This window comes from Dermacentor andersoni, chromosome 7, assembly GCF_023375885.2.
Source record: "Dermacentor andersoni chromosome 7, qqDerAnde1_hic_scaffold, whole genome shotgun sequence".
NCBI lineage: Eukaryota > Metazoa > Arthropoda > Arachnida > Ixodida > Ixodidae > Dermacentor > Dermacentor andersoni.
In genome coordinates, this window is record NC_092820.1 from 164,044,936 (window position 1) to 164,064,067 (window position 19,132).

The 19,132-nt window shown below is 41.3% G+C and overlaps 1 protein-coding gene across 1 annotated transcript in view; it reads left to right on the forward strand.

Moving 5' to 3' along the window:
* The window catches only part of Nup133 (nuclear pore complex protein Nup133), a 47,929-nt gene that overhangs the window by 2,226 nt on the left and 26,571 nt on the right, over positions 1-19,132 (forward strand). The window contains exons 4-16 of the mRNA XM_050180473.3: positions 20-229; positions 2,376-2,447; positions 3,122-3,232; positions 3,806-3,922; positions 5,467-5,526; positions 10,191-10,252; positions 10,364-10,431; positions 11,401-11,492; positions 12,678-12,780; positions 14,596-14,658; positions 16,697-16,784; positions 17,450-17,504; positions 18,300-18,371. Of these exons, the coding sequence (XP_050036430.1) occupies positions 20-229; positions 2,376-2,447; positions 3,122-3,232; positions 3,806-3,922; positions 5,467-5,526; positions 10,191-10,252; positions 10,364-10,431; positions 11,401-11,492; positions 12,678-12,780; positions 14,596-14,658; positions 16,697-16,784; positions 17,450-17,504; positions 18,300-18,371 (1,173 nt within the window). The remainder of the gene's footprint in view (positions 1-19; positions 230-2,375; positions 2,448-3,121; positions 3,233-3,805; positions 3,923-5,466; positions 5,527-10,190; positions 10,253-10,363; positions 10,432-11,400; positions 11,493-12,677; positions 12,781-14,595; positions 14,659-16,696; positions 16,785-17,449; positions 17,505-18,299; positions 18,372-19,132) is intronic.

Sequence of the window (19,132 nt, forward strand, 5' to 3'; positions counted from 1 at the left end):
CTTCACATAATCTCGACAGTGTCGCATGCTGACTCTGCCGCCAAGTGACCTGGCTCACCGTGCCGATCTGGTTTGCGTGCTGCTGAGGGATGAACTTGCTCCTGCTGCCTTGGCAGTGGCCCCGGCAGGCATCCTCCGCTACTGGCCCAACATTGCCCATGAAGGCTCTTCGACTGATGCCCTGGCAGATCTCCAGGGAGAGGAGTGCTACTCCCTCACCAATACACAGGTTGGTAGGCTTGGTAAAATAATCTTTTCAATGCTAGTTAATTCTTGCTAACAGCATAGGTAGCTGGGCAAGTCGGTATCATCATACCTGCCAACTCTGCAAAATATTGTGTAATGTTTACAGGTTTGGGCTCATTCTACAATTTTACAAATGTTGCATGAAGCTTTATGAAAAATCAGTTCTGTTTACGAAAGAGTTTTAAAGTGGTTGCAAGGTTGACCGGTGCTTATTGAAAAAACAAGCATGCGAAATAAGCAGTGATGGTACCTGCGCTGTCTTTGTGCTGCAGAGTAGCATGCCATATGCCACAAGCACAGCAACCTGAATACTTTTATGTGCCTGCACATGAGGTTCCACAGAAGCAGAGTGATAATGCTGTGAATTCTGTCAATTCATGCCAGTAATGCTGAATGCAAACCTATATTTAGTACACCAAACAAGAGCCTAATGGAATTTCACCCATCAGTCTCTGACCATACCCTTAGAAGATTTCTGGTTAAAGGACACCAGAGGGTACCTGCTTTAAGCAAGTTTATCTAGAAAAGTTCGTGAAGCAGACAAAATTGGCAACAACACTGTTGCTATAGGAGTCACTGTGATCAAAAAATAATTTGTTGCTTGTGAGAATCTGCATGCTGTTCCAAGTCTTCTGCTGCTGGTGTGTCACATGTAAAGCTGAATCATGCTTAATAAAGTAAGTGTGTGTGTATGTATCACACAGAAGGCATGTGCTCAGGGCAAACTCTTTAAAAATGTGTGCCATGTTGGTAAACATTAAAGATTGTGGTGGCTCAGTGGCTGCAGCATTCTGTTGTTGAACATGGGCTTACGTGTCCACTTTTCGGTGTGAAGCTTTGCCTGTGTGACTGGTATTTGGTGCATTGTATCACCTGACTTAGTGATCAACTACGCAATGTAGATATGGCATTGTGCGATAGTCACTAAAATAGTAGGTTAAATATCTGATCATAGTTGCTTAATTTGGGTGTAATTGGTGCATGAAAATAACTACTTCGATGCAAGTTTGAAACCTTGATTGTTTTATGCCGCGAGTGCAATATCTTTGCTAGTTTGCATCCTTTTATTTCTGTAATAGGAATTGAGCAGATGCTAGTTGTAGAAGATTGAAATGAGCAGACAATGTTGTGTAGCTTTTTTGCCACCTCCATAAGGTGCAAACACTTTCTGCATGTAACACAGGACGTCATACTCCTTTCCTTCGGTGTTCTGGACCTACCTGTCGCAATATTTCAGCAACATCAGATATTGGGCTAATTGGTACTGCATGATTCAAAATGTGATGGTGCGACTTTGGACGAGGCCATTAGAAGAGGAGGAGAAGAGGACAGCACTTATTCTCGTCTGCTCTTCGTTTTATGTCCTCGTTCAAAGTTCTGCTGTTACTTGTGACCCCAAGTGGTCACCTGTGTGTATGCAGACGATACTTCACTGGTGAAGATAACAGTAGCAGTCCTCATTAAAGCATTCATTACGGAGCAACCAGCCTGTGGTTTCAAATAAGGAACAGGACATGCATGCACACTCTTGCTGCAATAGCGCCATATCACTGTTGCTGCAATAGCGCCATATCACTGTTGCTATAATAGCGCCATATCACTGTTCGTCTTGTGGGTCCGTCTGCCGGTTTTGGCATATTGACGTAAAAACAAGCCAATACAACAACATTGCATGGTAGTGTATTGCACACTGTGGTATACCAAAACACTCCAGTGTCATTTGTCCAGAGGATGTGATTAGCTTGGAAGCAATATTTGTTACCAATCCTCAACGATTTCGGAATTTGGGTGCTCTAAGCATGTTATTATTAATTGCAGTCAGAGCTTGACTAGCTGAGTGACCTTTTCGGGCAAAGTTAGGGTTGCAAGTAGTTCTTGGGTCTTCTGTAAGTGCTATGAAAATTGTGCAAAATGGGTGGAACTGTCTTCACGGGTAGAACTGTCTTCACGTTTAACAGTTCTTTCTTCATTTATTGATTATTGTTTCAGAACTTTTTTGCTTTTTGTTAAGCACTTATTAAACCAACCTTTACTTAGAAGGGAGAGGGATGATTAGTTTGACAATGCTGCATAAAGCAACATCCCACGCAGGCAAATACGTAATGACTGTCATTCTGTTCCCGTTACAGCCCATTGGCTGCATTTTGGCCACCACCACAAGCTCTCTGATGCTGGTCACGCCATCCGTGGTTGATGGACAAGTAAGTTCATTAGCAACACTGCATATGATGACTTGATCTTTAATGATGTGTACTGTGCAACACTTATTGGCCTGATAAGCTGTTATCCCGAAGCGAAAGTATGGAAGGAATCTGTCGTTCTTTTATTTTGTACACAGCACATTCTCATCGATGCGCACACAAGTGGTGTGAACTTAAGGATACTAAGCGAAATAATATATCTAATATTCTGAATGATTGTATGCTATGTTTGTAATGTCATGGTAAAGCTAATGTTTTTCATGGAATTTCTTGGTGTAGAAAAACTGAATTCAGCCTTTTAAATTTCGCTATTTCTCAGCTCCCAAGACTTCTGCCACCCACAGAATTTTCACTGGTACAAATAAAGGACGTCTGGGCTCAAGTATATTTGTTCTAGGCTAAACCGTGCTGCATTCATACAACTTTAAAAAACCACAATATTGTTAGGGGAAAAAAAAGATTATTATTATTTATTTTCTTTTTTTTTTTTGACATTTATAAACTCCATAAAATCAAGTTTCGTTTCGCAGCTGCAATGTACCACCTCACGTTGCTGCTGGCAGTTGCACTACCTTCGTAGAAGTGATGTGCAAGGTTTGCTCCAATGTGAATTCAATATGTCATGACCAGATTTAATTTGGTTTTCACTGTGATGCCACTGCCTCTTTACGCAGACAGCACTGCTGATAAAGGCTCTCAAGGCACCTCAGGGACTTTTGGCTGGCATAGGCCGACGTGTCTCCTCGTTCATTTTTGGAGCCATGCCTTCTCAGTCGTCCGAAGCGGTGAGTTTTGTGCAAAGCCACGGCTGGGATAGCTCTCCTAATGCATCATCTTGAGGTTGGGATGAAACTTGCCTCTTTCCACCTATGAACATTTCCACAAATTACCGGTCTAGTTGTAAGTTGTAGCAAAGAAAGAACACTTATGAAAAATCAGGTCTAATTTTCATCTTGGTGTTGCTATTATATAGTTATAAATATTTGCTTGTTTAGTCTAGAACCGGAAGTCTTTATTGATTTCAATTCTACTGATGTGTCATGTTTCTGTGACCAACACTTACTTGTTAATTAATTCAATCTCTGAATATCGTATGGAGCCATTCAGAAACTGAAATGCTTTTAAGGTTAGCGCCAGGGTTCTCGACTGCCTGTGACTCCTGTTCTTTGCAGACCTCACCTTTAAACATTTGTAATCACACTGAGAGAACCCTTCTCAGTCGTCAATAGAAAGGTCCAGACTGCTCAAAATGTTGCCCCAAGAAATCAGAATGCTTGTGAAGGTCAAAAGTAAAGAGTAAAGAATGATTTGGAGCAATAAATCACACACTAGGATCTGCCGTGTTCTTGGGTTTCCAGAGGCACCTTGTGAAAGTGCTGGTGGAATCCACAGAAGAGGAGGAGGAGAAGTATGTGTATGTGCTGCTGCGTAACACCCTCCAGAAGTGGTTTCTGGAAGAAGGAGGACCTGAAAAAGTGAGTAGTCATTCACTACTCCATAGTTGCCAACTCGCCTGAATTTTTCGTAAAGTTCATGAATTTGGGTTTTTTCTACGATTTCACAAACATTGTATTTAGCTTTATAAAAAATAAATTTTGTACATGAGAATGTTTAAGCCTCCTCTAAATGTGGCTGCATAAAATTGCAAAAGAAATGCACCCAGAAAAGAAGGAATTGGGATGGTACCCGTGCCGCCTTGTGGTAGTGCCAGGTGGCATACGAACCGGAAAGTACTTGCTTCGAGCGAGTTTATTCAGAAAAGTTCCTTAAGCAGGCCAAACCGGCAAAGCAAAGTCACTAAAAGGGTCCCCGTCATCTAGAAACATTGTGGTGCTTGTCAATATCTACAGTTTCAAATTTGCTGCTGCTTTTGTCCTGCATCTAAAAGTAAGTAGTGGTTAATAATGTGCATATGTATTTCTCAAAAGCCGTGTTCTCAAGGCGTTTTTTTTTTTTTGTTTTTTTTTATGCATGCTATTTTCCCCTCTTTATGCTTTGTCATGTTCTCTGGATATTTACGAAGTTTAGTATGCACGGGTTAGTAGCTATTATACTTGCCGTTTTTCTACATTGAGCAAATGCAGTGACACCTCGTCTCCCTACTGATGTTGCCACACACTGGCATCGTGTGCGTTCCATTTGTCAAGAGAGACTGTGTGAACACTGCTTCGTGTTCTGCTGCATGCGTTAGCATAATGTACGCATTGTTTGAAGCCTTTAGGCAGCTAGTCTTCAGGAAAAACTTTTAGAACAAAATAAATGGCTTCTTGAATTTTCAAGGCTTTATGTCAAAAAGCAAGTGTCAGAAACTGGCTCCTTGCAAAATGCACTTTCATTGTTGCCAAAAGTTCATTGTTAGCAACACATGGTTGAGGACTTCAGAATTCATTCAACGTGATGGTTAGGCAGACTGACTTCTGCGGCCCCAGACACTAACCTCCATCAAGTGGTTTTAGCTTCTGCCTGAAAGACTTGGAGAGGGTGCGCATCCATTGTGCCGCAGGTGTTTCGAGGGAATGAGCACGTAGCAAGATACAGCTGATTTGTACCTATTCTTGTTTCTGTTCCATTATCATGGTGAGCAGGAAAAGATTAGCTGGGGATTTAGGATAAGCCCTCTGTTCACTGAAGAGAGAAACTATGTTCCTGCTCTTGACATTCTTCAAGTTTCATTGTTGGCTCAGTATTCCTAAAAAAAGAACTTGTGCCTACTCTCCTGAGGCAGTAAACGAGTGGCGATGTGGTGTTCTTTTGTTGCAGTGAACAGTGTTCATAGATGTCAGGTTGCACTGCGTAGTTGTAACAAGATGCAAAAAAACGCTATCAGATATGCTATATGATAATACGTAACCAACACAATGCAATAACATTTCTTTTTTTGTATCTTGTTTCAACGAATACAATGCAACTTAACATCCGTGATCACGGTCCACCTAGCCTACATGCAACCTTTGATTGATCAGGATTGCTTGTTGATATGCTTTCGCATTCATTTATGTTTCTGTCACTTTCTTTTCAGTTGTGTGGCGAGTGTGACTTGGATCGTGCCATGAAAGAGCAGTTCCACGAAGTTCTGTGGGTGTGTACATAACTAACGTTAAGCATAGCGCTGTGCTGAACAATATGCCAGAATAAGCAGGAGGAAGCATTAGGTCAGGAGCTTCTATCTAAATACATGGGAGCGTAAAAACTGTTTTTCTCAGCAATCAGTGCACAGATATTTATGAGGCTTACTGTATTTAAAATAAAGAGTAAAAATCTAGTGAATCTAGGAAGCAGATGTTTTATATTTAGGCTGTCAGTCTTTTAATAAAAAATTGATTGAAAATTCTGAAATCATAAAAAAAAAACTCGAGTACTAAGTTTTGAACTCTAACTCGGTAATAAATAATGATATTGCAATTCTGCAATGTGCACCTATTAAGACGTCTAAGTAAACAAAATCGATGTATTATACACCGCTCTGAAGTATACCAATACAGTGGAATTTCGTTAAATGGAAATTGATTAAACGGAACACCATCCTCGTGGTTGGTTGGTTTTGTATTCATGCAACTGTATTCAGCTTTGTTTCTCAGTAAATGGAACTCCTGATAAACGGAACCAATTTTCCTGGTCCCTTGAGCTTCTGTTTAAAGAGAGTCCACTAATTTGTGAGTAGCACATTTGCAAACATTGTAAACATTGTAACAGTTTTATGTAAGCTGTAAATTCACATTTCAAGTTTATCTGCTTCAGATACTCTAACAGACGCAGTTCACAGAACTGTGGTATCTGCTTTTGCTGCAGGCTTACAGATTTGTAAACATTGTGCTTTCAGTTCTTTCTAAATTTACTGATTCTCTGAAACTTTAGTTAAAAACTTTGAAGTCCTAAACAAAATTTTGCTTTCCCAAGTCACTAGAATTTAGCTTTCTCTCTCACATGTACCAAATTTCATTCAAATAGATCTAGCAGTTGTCTCATGAAAGCATATCTGCATTTTATGTGTATTTGAATAAGGAAATCGCAGTTGGTCATGAGCTAAAGCTTCCTCTTAAAGAAAATATCGTCAAAGTATTAGTGACTCAGTGAACAACGATCAGCGTCGTAACTAAGCATGGCAGCAGTCTTAACTAAGCTGCATCTTGCTGCAGTCTAAATGAAAACGTCTGTCAAACACCTCATGGTACATACTGATATCACGGGGAAACAAGATGCCTGGAATCAAGTTTGAGATGTCTTTATTCTGATACTGAAGCAGTGTTATGAAAGGCAAAAATTTTCATCCGCCCGGATGTAGCACGAGGCTACAAAGAAAACCCATACGGGTTTCTCAGAAAGAACACTTCGCAGTTGAGCGAGAATTAGTCTTGGTTCACAGTTGAGGATATTTTTCCTTAACTGCAGACCAGGACGACTCTTTCTTCAACTGCAAAGCGTTCTTTGCAGTTTTTCCCTTTCGTGATGATTCCTCCACCTTGCGGGATTCCACAGAACTCGTTTGCCATAAACTGAAGCAGTATTCTTGGTCGATCACTTTCCAGGAGAGGATTGCATTCGCAAGGTTTTGCATGACTCGGTGCCAGACACATTGGTGTCCGCAGTTGACAGCATTCCTGCCACTATGCCAAGACAGCATGTTTTACACTTTTCGTGTAATGCTGTCGCCGGTAGACATCAATACATGCAGTGCCAAGTCGCACAAAATTTCACTAAACTGATTGTATCCCTGTAAACGATCGACCGAGAACATGGTCCCTGGTGATGTCAAGTCTGGATATAATGAATTATTCGATGTAACAAAGTAGATAAAAAATGTTTGACGTTGATATCATAGTGTAACGAATACAGTAGAACTTCGTTGATATGTTCCTCTTATGTACGTTTTCTTAGCATCAATGTTCGCAATCGATAACACAAAGATGACTCAATTGAGTTACGCTCATTTTTTACCAGTTCATACGTTCCCGGAAAACACTGTTTTTCGGCACCAACGTTCAGTACGTCACCAAACTGCAATCGTATGATAAGTTTTCCGGCCACTAGATCTCGTCTGAACAAAAAAAGGTGCAAAGCTCATGCAATCGAGAATAGTACCGCCGTGGTTGCTCAGTGGCTATGGTGTTGGGCTGTTGAGCATGAGGTCGCGGGATCGAATCCTGGCCACAGCGGCCACATTCCGATGGGGGCGAAATGCGAAACCACCCATGTACTTAGATTCAGGTGCACGTTAAAGAACCCCAGGTGGTCTAAATTTCCGCAGTCCTCCACTACGGTGTGCCTCATAATCAGAAAGTGGCTTTGGCACGTAAAACCCCATAATTTAATTAATCGAGAACAGTATATAGGCACCTGTGTCACGTGGAAACGAAGGCACGTGCAATTTCTTATTCCGGTGCCAGCAAATCTCTGCCCAGGTTGTCGCACGCCGCATTCACAACTATCGCCGCGAAACATATTGCAATAAAAATCTTCAGCTATCTGTTTTACAACATGTGGTGCGTACTGTCATTGGTAGCGTACTGCACGCTTTTAGTAGGCTATAATCCAAACGCGCTGCCATTTTCTGCTACAGGCGGCGGTGTCTGGCATCGCCCACCAGCTCAATTTCATTTTGGTTTCCCCTCACCCTCTTAAAACACCATGCAATAGGCAACAGGAAAACAACAAAACGTGTCTCGCCGTCGGAGCACCACCAGCTGGATGCGTGGGTGTCTCGTGCTGCAACGTTCTGCGCAATGCTTCGCATTACAAAGATGTCCGCAGTAGTTGAGTCTGTCCAAGTTTTTTTGTTAGTTCGGCTCTTACGTTTTCCCTTTTAGTACGTTTTTATCGTGGCTTTTTCCAAAACATATGAAATAGATTCTACTGTCTATACGTATAACAAATATCAGATCTAACAAAAGTATTTTCGTTTCGGGCACAACTTTGTTATAACAACCAGATCCCATCCTTAAACTACAGGATGCCACATTACCCGTGAAACAAGAACACAAGTTTCTGGGTATTCTGTTTGATAAAAAGTTGAACTTTCTCGCACACATCAATAGTATTAAAATCGAAGCGAACAATGCACTTAACATTCTAAAAATCCTCTCCCGGAAGCGGTGGGGCTCTGACCGTAAATGCCTGCTACACATCTACCGCACTTTGGTGCGTAGCATATTAGACTACGGTAGCATTACATATGGTTCAGCCAGACTATCTTACGTACGACGACTTGATCCAGTCCATAACCTAGGACTACGACTGGCATGAGGTGCTTACAGAACATCACCTATACAGAGCTTACATGTTGAATGTAATGAACCTCCTTTACAGCATCGCAGAGCGCTACTAACTTTCTCCTACATACTCAGAATCCGATCCTCACCACAACACATATGCTACAAAATAGTCACAAAGTGCAGCTCACGCTTACATTACACAAATAAACCAAACATGATTAGGCCGCTTATCTTGCGATACGAGGAATGCTGTCGGGATTATGACATCCCTCGGGAAGTCCTCCAGGTTGCCAGAAAGCCAGAACGTTTACCCCCGTGGTGTGATTTCATAGCGTTATGTGATTGGACACTAACACATCTAAAGAAAAGAGACACACCACATGAACACATTATACAAGAATTCCGCTCTCTTCAAGACAAGTATATAAACTACATAGAATTTTATACTGATGGTTCTAAAACGGAAAAACACGCTGGTGTAGGGACCGTAACACAAAATTGGGAAACAAGTATTCGATTACCTCAGCATGCCTCTGTCTACACAGCCGAAGTGTACGCGATATGGACGGTAGTTCAAAAGATCATTGCTGACAAACTTGAAAACACTGTCATATACACAGATTCATTAAGCGTACTGAAGGCTCTACACATGAAATCCCAAAGTGAACCCTTGTTAGGCGATATTTTGAATGCATTAACGTCAAACAAATATGGCAGATCAATTAAGTTTTGCTGGGTACCAAGCCATGTCGGAATATTGGGTAACGAAGCGGCGGATAGATGTGCATCAATGGCAGCGTACAAAAACATTCAAAATACAGCACTTCCATATAAAGACAGTGTCAATGCGATTCGGAAGGCCTTGACATCAAAATGGCAACGCGATTGGGACACTTGTATAAGCAACAAGCTTCATCTAATTAAACCTGTAATTGGCGAGTGGAAATCATGCAGTCACCAGCAACGATTCTACGAGGTGATCTTGTGTCGACTTCGAATTGGACACACACATCTGACGCACAATTTCCTTCTTCGAAAAGAAAACCCGCCAACTTGTGAAAAATGTAATGAAGCTCTTACAGTCATGCACATCTTAATAACATGTCCACACATGAATACACTGAGACGGAGGTTTTTACACAGCCTGTATAAATTGCACATTCCATTACACCCTGCCCTATTACTAGCAGATGACCCCCTAGTGCGAATTCCTAACCTCTTCGACTTTTTAGAAAAAACCAGTTATTTACACCAACTATAATGTAATGGAGGTTTACCTGCCTTAACGTTCCGTTTGATTTTGTCTTGTGACTGGCGCAGCATGGCCTTAGTTGCCTTTGTGCCACTAAACCCAAACTAACTAACTAACTAACTTTGTTATAACAGGGTTTTCCGGTACCCTGTATTAGGTTTAGCTGCATCTCTTTGGTCAGTTTATGTAACAGGTTGATCATACACGTGCATTCAATATCATTGTTACAATGTTTCATGCATTGGTACATGGCACATTCCCTCCCTCCCTGTTTGTTCACAGGAACATGGGAACACACTCCCGAGGCACTTGAAGGCCTGGTGCATTGACATGCAGTTGTCGGCGTAGGTACCATTGTGACACTTTATTGGGCTTTTCTACAGCTTTCATTGCAACACAAGCTAGGTAGCTTTCTACATGTTGTTGTGACCCTTCCTTCACTACATTATCTATAGCAATGGCGTGGCCGTACTGATGGCTGCCCTCAACCCCCAGGTTTCTCAGCAGCTTCACTATGCTATCGGTGAGTCTTAACTAGTATCTCACACAATGAATAGAAGCATCTTTTTTATGCAGTGTTTACACAGTAAATCATTTAGGAGCCAAATTTTTTTCAGCTTTAAACGGTAGACTTCTGTTAATTCATCTTCAGTTAATTCGATTTTTTTTTAGTTAATTTTGATCTCGACCGAAGGTTCCGGCCAACGCCCATGCATGTCTGCATGCCCAAACATTCGTTATTTAGATCCTAAAATTGGCCTTTGCCACATAATTAGAATTTGACCTGTAAGCACACACGTGCCTGACCCCTGTGATGACCACAATTAGCAACCCCTTCAGTGGCAGTGTCCGTTTCGGTGGAGCTTAGGAGAGAGGGAATGCATTGAGCACACTTTATCACTCGTTGAAAGCGCTTATTTTCGGCCAGCCCCAGAAAGATTTTCAAGCAATAAACAATGTGGTGATGCTGACTTTGGAAAACCGGCCAGCATTGTGCAATACATTTTTCTTGCCACAAAATTAGGTCTGCTTTAGATCTCTACTTTGTTTATAAGCTTTAATGTCATTTTTACATTAATTTTCTGCTTTGTATACATAGAAAGTGGGCCCTCGTTTGATACAGGGGCCTGTTAGACTCGGGCAAATACTTCCAATTGGCAGTGTGTTTTGGCATGTTTTATGCAAATGGTTTAATTCAACCCGCCAGATAATTTCACGTATCTGATATGCAACTCAATATTTTAAGAATCGCGAACAATTGTGTCTGTATATCCTAAACCGGATTTACTGTTCTGTTAACACAGCAGTTTTTCTTAGGAAAGCTAGTTTGCCGAAAGTGTAATTGTTGAAGACAATTTCTTGCTTTCTTGCCTTGCTTTGACACTTTGTTCTTTTTTATTCAGCATCGGGTCGCAGTTTGTTTCCATTGCTAATGTAGACCAGAGCACCGGAGTGTACATATTGAAATTCCTGTTCATCCCATCTTTTCCAGGCACTGTGGACGTTCGAAATGTGGGCTCACCTAATGACATCCCAGTCAGCTTTACAGATTTCACGGTGCTTCGTTTCTCGGAGCAGTACACAGTTAGTTGTCTTTACTGCTTTCGCGGTTTCTGCTACAGCTAGTGCACAAACAAGGTTTTGTTTGTTGAAACCACAAGTTATTTCACTCTAACACTTGTGTGAAGATGTCTTAAGGGATGCCAAGGAGAAAAATTCTTTCAGCTCAATTAGTAAATTACCCTTCTACAATATTGAAAGTCACTCTCACCATGAGGAGAAGGTTTGGGAAGCCAGAAAAGGCGCCGAAACGAAAAACAGTCAGCTACAGTACCTTGAAGTTGCTGCACTAGCTGCTCAGTCCTACTTGACATTTCATTGGTAAGAATGGAATGCATCGTGTTTCAGCAGAGCCAAAGACTGTGATGGGCAAATTTCAATAAATTTTACCAGCTCACAACGGCCCAAATACGAGAAAATACTTAGAAATCCATGATGTCGCACTGTTGTACCGGCGTTGTAGTTTCGGCAGTTTCGGCGCAACATTCAAAACATGCATCATTGACCTTAATTCGCTCTTGTATTAATCAACCTATTACCATGAAATTAACAAATGTGCAGCTTCAAAGGAATACTTAATCAGTCTAAACTAATTTAGTGTTTCTCTTTAGTGTCCCTTTAAAACGCCATTTTTCAATAAAAAAAATTTTTTAACGTAAATCCTAAACAGACATTTACACCATTGCTACCCATGCACAGTACAGCACAAGTAACACTGTACATTCTTAATTGTTTTGCGCTGCATCATATGTTTCTAAAATTACTAGAAGAGGTCGGCAGGATGCATTTCATGTAACATCTGTAGTGCTCCAACAAGTTTATGCACTTAAGCCGAGTGCCCTCAGCATGCTCGCAGTGACTAGAGTGAATATGTAATGTGGTAGTCAGGCTCCACATGTCCCAGAACTATATATATATTATGAATTTTATACCTTTGAAACATAGTTAGCACCCAACACGGTTGTTGCTTGGAGCTATTAATTTTAGACTCCCTAAGTTCCATGGTTTACCTTTTCCTTGAGGCAGCACAGTTCCATGCAAGCCAACAAGGCACTTCTAATGTTTCCAATGTTAAAAATATAACATGGCTAAAACTCATCTGCACAGCATGGTCCTTCCGAAAGTTGCTTTGTGCTATCTTTGTCTCTCTATTTTTTTTAGGAAAGGTAAACCACTGATAATCACTGATGACACCATCCTACTTTTTAGGAAAGGAATGAAGAATCATTGCTGAGCTACAAATTTGTCCTTCCGTCGGTGAACCGCCGTACGAGCTTTGTTTATGGTGCCACCAAAGTGTACTGCGTGACCCGTAAGTACTCACTTGAGGGAACGTGTCAATTGAAACATTGAATCTTTCTCCAACAAGTGCCATTTCTGAATTTTTTTCATGCAGCGCTGTTTATGCTCAGACCTAGCTCTTTTACATTGAAAGTGCCAGCGCAATAACGTAAACTTCGTGTTATGCTCAGATGTTTCGCAGAAATCGTGTCATGCTGGGGTGATGTGTTACAATGTAATTAAAACAGTTAGGTCAGGCTTCAAAATTGTAAAATATGAATCTAACGGTATACTCGGAAACAGTAAGCTTAGTATTGCTTGAGGCAAAAAAAAAAAGAAAATTGGTTGAAAGAGGTTAAGGTAGTTTATGATTGTCACTGTTCAGTTCTGCATTTGGCATAACACAGTCCTGTGCAATTGAGCAAGGAGCCATTCTTGCTTCTTTATTGCAGCAATAGCTGTTGTGATGGGCTCTCACCTGGTTGAGAATTATATTATTTTATTTATTTGTTTTAAGTACTGGAGCTCTGCAAGAGCTATTGGCATTGTATGTTACTGCTATCAAATGCACAGGTTGGCATACAGATCAAATGGTGTCGCAAGGTTCAGGCAGGTTAGTAGCAAAATCAAATTGCGCAAGGCGGGGTGACCAGCTGTGTTCGGTACAAGTGGATCACCTCTTGTTTGTTTTGCTGACTTGCCTGGAAAATTCCAGTTGCTTGTCTCAAAATCTTAGACAGACACAGTGACATGAACGAAATAATTTTAGAGGTATATCACTAACTGGACCAATGCACAGTGCATCAGTCAGCCAAAATTATATCGAATTCTTCAGAAGCACGCACAAGCATTAAACAGATTGCTTTGTCTTTTGTGCTTTATCTGTCTTTTTCTTTTCTTCATGCACATGCATAATAAACAATGTCGAGAGTCAGCGTTGTCCATATGTGCTTGTTTGTCTTCCGTGTGGTTTCTTGAACGGGAAAAAAAAAAGCTGTTTGAATGTGAATCAAGACCAACTAGCTTGACTTTCACTTCCTTTAGCCATCAAAGTATAGCTCATGTAATGCATCGTGAAAAACAATGGAAGAACTTTGCATTAGTAAGATCTTGATGAGGGCTAGTTGGTTCATACTTAGAACTGAGGTGAAACAGCGCGAAAAAGACGAGGACACAAGGAAACAAATACCACAGACAAGCGCACCTCAGTTCTAAATGGAAGAACCACTATGTGACGAAATACTGACACCGAGTACAAACAGCCAGCTATCTATCTTCCAATTCGTCTCAATAAGACGCCTTACACATAATACCGAAACTTGCAGCACGGATCCAATCGTAAGTGTTCAAATGTGTATGTGGCAAGTTTTAAATGTAATTATTTTCATCAGCACTTTTGCTTTTGATGCATTATCTTTGTGTGCACACTTGTGAACACAGCACCTGAAGGTGTCGAAAGCAGGAATTTTCATTGCCTAGCACACGGCACTGTTAAACTGATAGTTGTGTTTCTATTGTTTTTACTCCATCTTTTCAAAACAGTTGAAAGGTCTCCCAGAATTCTTTTAAACATTAAACGTGTATGAATTCGAAATAGATACAGTAGATACGAACCATATCTTTCATTCAGGATTGCTCCATTTTTTACTAGATTCTTTTGGCAGACTGCTTGAATTATTTTATAATGGAGCCATGCTATTGATTTAGGCCTGTTGCTTTTTGGCTCGACTTTATCTAGTTATTCATGTACAAGTATACTTAAGGATCTGATAAGATGCAGCAAATGTCACTGTCATTGTGCTGTGGATTCACACAAGGGTATGTGTGTTTTTGTTGTGTTTTTCAGCTGGCAGCAATGGGGATGACCCAGACGTGATAGAATTCAAGAAAGACAAGCTCCTTGGAGCAGGTGAGGCAACCTGCTGACTCTAGTCTCAGTACAAAGACTGCTTGCTGTCTTTTATTCTTGGCTTTTACTATAGCAGGCAGCTATATACTGTCAAACATTGACATAAGGAGCATGGATATAACAAGTTATTCGGATGTACCAAACTAATTCTAAAACGTTTCTTGCTGATACCACCATGTTAAATATATGCTTATAGGAAATACCAGATGTAACTAAGACATTTTTGTGTCGGACGTGACTTCGTTATAGTGGGTTTTGACTGCAGTAGCTTTCAAGCTGAATTGGTGGCATTGATACGGTGTTGCCTTAGGAACTCTGGCGTTATTCTCTACCTCGAGTACTAAATAAACCCTGCTGTAGCTTTGAGGGCTTTGTATTTGTAAAAACAAGCTGGAACGCATGTGGAAGGTAACGATTCATTCCTGTTAAGTTTACAAAATAATTTTTGTGCATGAATCACAGTGATAGCTTGAGCGAGTTGATAGTTATTCTAAATTGCATGTAAGAAGCAAGTTGCCACACAATAGCTCATCATCATCATCAGCCTATTTTATGTCCACTGCAGGACGAAGGCCTCTCCCTGCGATCTCCAATTACCCCTGTTCTGCACCAACCAATCCCAACTAGCGCCCGCGAATTTCCTATGTGCCAACAAATGTGTGTGTAGACTAATCTATACTTGTGTATTACTCTGAAAAAAATTTGCATTCTTTGGGCCTTATCTTGTTCCACAACAATAATCGTCATCGGTCTTGCCCACATATTTAATACTACGAGCCCGGTACAGTACTTCCAAGACATGAATGGCTTGCGCGTTATCAGCGTGACACAGCATTCTCGACAGGAAAGTAGCGAGCACAGAGTCTTCAAGAAAGGAAACGCAAACAAGGCAGAAGACTGTTATTGTTGTTGGACAAGATAAGCCCCAAAGGGTGCAGACTTTTTTTTAAGAGTGTAGGAATCCCTGGAATGTGACTCGAAACACCGCGATAAGCAGGATTTGCAGTGGCACCAAGCCATGCAAAAGGCACGTGATGGGATACTTTTATTGTTGGCCGCATCAAGCACACATGCAAGCAGAAGAGCCACACCAAGTTGGTCTTCGAAGCGAAACAGCGTGAAACAAACGAAGGGCAGAGACTCGGACAACACGAATGCTGAGTCTCTGTGCTTTCTCCATTTTGCACTGTTTGATTTCAAATATATATTAACCTACGAACATGCCCAGCTTGCTCTTTTGACCAAGTCTGTGTTGCACAGGCTCGGGTCAAAGGAGCCTTTGCTTTGTTGCTGCATTTGATTGCTGTGGCCTGCGTAATTGCCCTGGGTGTCCTTAGCAGAGTGGCCTAGATAATTATACTTAACTACAGTGTTATAAACAAACAAGATGGAGGTCGAGTATTTACTCCTAGTGACTGCGTGTGGTGCTGTTTTAAGACCTAGGCTCAATTTTATTCACATGTAGTCTTAGCCACCGAAAGTTGTCCAATAAGAGCATCTGAGCTTTTTTGGAAACTAGTTGTAAAATGTAGAACCTGGGACCTAACTTAACCCAACAACAGAGTTTGAAGCTGTAAGTATAACTTTGTTATATGTAAGTCACTTATGTAAGTCACTTCACTGCTGATCCTCAAGCTGTTCCAATAAGTTGCACTTTTGCTGTTCAGCCAAATTGCAACTTTTTAACCAAATTGCAAGCAATAAGTTGCATCCAATCTGTCATCCGACAGACACACACACACCCATAGCTACAAGTTCTTACCCCTTCTAGCACGATGTGAGCACCCCTTAAGTAAAAGCCTACAACAGTGAACTCGTGTTGTGGGGCAAAATGCAAAAATGCCTGTGTACCGTGCATTGAGTGCTCGTTAAAGAATCCTCGGTGATCAAAGTAAACACGGAGTCCCTCCACTACGGTGTGCCTCATAATCAAATCGTGGTTCTGGCACATAAAATCACAGAATAAAAATAAAGATAATAATGAATAGACTTTATTATTTTCTCATGCAGCAGTGACTGCTGTCCTGTTTGTTCGCAGGTTCCTACGAAGGAACACCGCTGTTCTTTTCACATGTTCACGGCATTGTCTGCATTCGTTCAGTCCATGCACCTGCGCAGGATGCAAGGTTAGTTTGACCTCTGTGTTCAGAACCTTCACGATTCCTACCTCATTCTTTCAATCCTTCTCTTTGGGTCGTCTCCTTCTCAGCATCATTGGCACTCAGCTGCTGAATGAGGCATCTTATGTTCAATCCCCAGTGACTTTAATGCCCCAAAAGATGTAAATACGTTAATGGTTGCTGTTCTGCTATTGTGGATAAGTTTGCGAATTTCATTGCTAGCCATGTCAACTGTTTCCCAGTTGAACTGCAATGCAGAAATTACAGATCACCTTCATAAGCATGATATACACTGGGCAGTTGCACAGAATTGTCAGTTATCTCCTCCCCGTCCATATCTTGCCATTTATTGTATGGCCCACTCTTGAACGGAATATCCACTAGTAATTGATATTCAAACCAACAGAACTTGAACGTATCAACTTTATAGGAAATAAAGTGCCTAATGTGCTGTGTTAGGTAGGCCTATATTGGTTAAAAATTATCGCCAGGAACTTGTGTCAGAATGAAGCTGTAATCTGTCCTGAAATACCAATTTTGCATTTCCTTTAATGGAGGATCATACTGCACGTGCATTCTGGGACCCTTGGAGCACATTATGTATCGGCACTTGCCAAGCAATCTTGCCCCGACTGATAATGGTTTGATCATTATTTATTCATTTATTACAGCCGTACCGTGGAACTTTTGCTTCAAGATCATGGTTCTACCGATGATAAAATGGAGGTCAGTACTGCAAGCCCAGCTCTTTATTTCTAGTGCATCTGTGTGGCTTGAAGGGGATATTCCACTCCCTCTCGAGTTCTGGTTGATTATTCCAGTCTAACAGAACTCAATTTCAGTCGCTCTCAAGTTCTGGCTAGATTATGCAATGTCTTCGCTAACCATAACATTGTATAGCATTCCTACAATTAAAGGGACACTAAAGCGAAACAATAAATCAGTTTAGAGTAATGGAGCATTGTTTGAGAACCCTGCAGGCAGTCATTTCAAAAAATAGTTCGATTATTAGATGAGAAAACGAAGGTCCAAGTATCAGTATTTGAATTTCGCGCCGAAACCCCAGCGCCGGTACGTCAGCGTGACATCAGGGATACCAAAATATGCTTTCGCATCTGGGCCACGTTGGCTGAATAAAGGTTCCCGAAACTTGCCATGTTTAATATTTGGTTCCTTTAGAACACAGTGTAGTTAATCTGTACTGCTATATATAATTAGTAGGCCCTAGAAGATGCTATCAAAATCCAAGACATCACAGCCCCCAGGTGCGGGAACTCAAGTAGGCGTCGCCACCCGTATTTCGTTCTTGCGCTTTTTCTGGCTAACCAAACATCTCATCGTTGTAAGAGTGGTGTTTTTGGTGTTGTAGAACGGTAATTTACTGATGCAGAAGAAATCATTTTTCACTTTAGTATCCCTTTAAGCATCTAGTGTATCAAGTTCAGTTTTCTGTCATTTTTTCAAAATTTGGTGCCCCATGCTCCTGTGCAGTTTTCCTTACACTTGTCTGCTTCATTCCAGGTGGCCAGTGTCGATGAAAGCAATTTCGTCAAGCTGCGTTCAGCATTTGTGCTGTTTTGCAAGAGTGAAATGGTAAGTGTTGTGACATGTACACATCTCTTCACTACTATTGTGCCTTGGTACTAATGGCTGCTGAGCACCTTTGAAGGCATGCAATAAAAATAGCTTGAGTGATAACTTGGTGCTCCTCCAAGGTGTCAACAGATAAGTTCTGCTCTGTGTGATGCACCCAGGAAGCAATACGCATTTGTTGCGTAGATTGTGACTATTATTCCAGTTGATACGGCAACACAGTAGAGCACACGTGTGCTGATCTATCAGTCGGCTGCCACGTACAAGTTCTCCCCTGCTTCATGCATTTTGCTGTGCTTTACCTTCTTTTTGCATCTTGAGGTCTGCAGCACAAAATCTCCTCAAAGTGCTTCTTGTCTGTTGAGATTGATTGAGGCCTGTTCACATTCTTAGGAGACTGTGCAAGGGAAAATTGACATCCACCCAGTTTATAGCATGAACCTAGGAAGGAAATCCACACGGGTTTCTCGGAAAGAAAGCTTTGCAGTTGTGGAAAATTTTGAATTTTCCTTAAACTGTGAAGCTCTCTTTCTGGGAGATCTCTATGGGTTTGCTTTCTAGCTTCGGGCTACAAGTTGCGTGGATGTCAATTTTCCTGTTCATGGACTCTCCTCCACCTTGTGGGCTTCTGCAGAACTGATTTGTCTATGGAGATTAGTCGGCCGCCTTCAACACTGAAAGTGCTCTTGAAAACTTGGTGTTCGTAGTGCAAATAGACAGGACATGAATGCGCACAAGGAATGCTAATGCCTGTGGTGTCC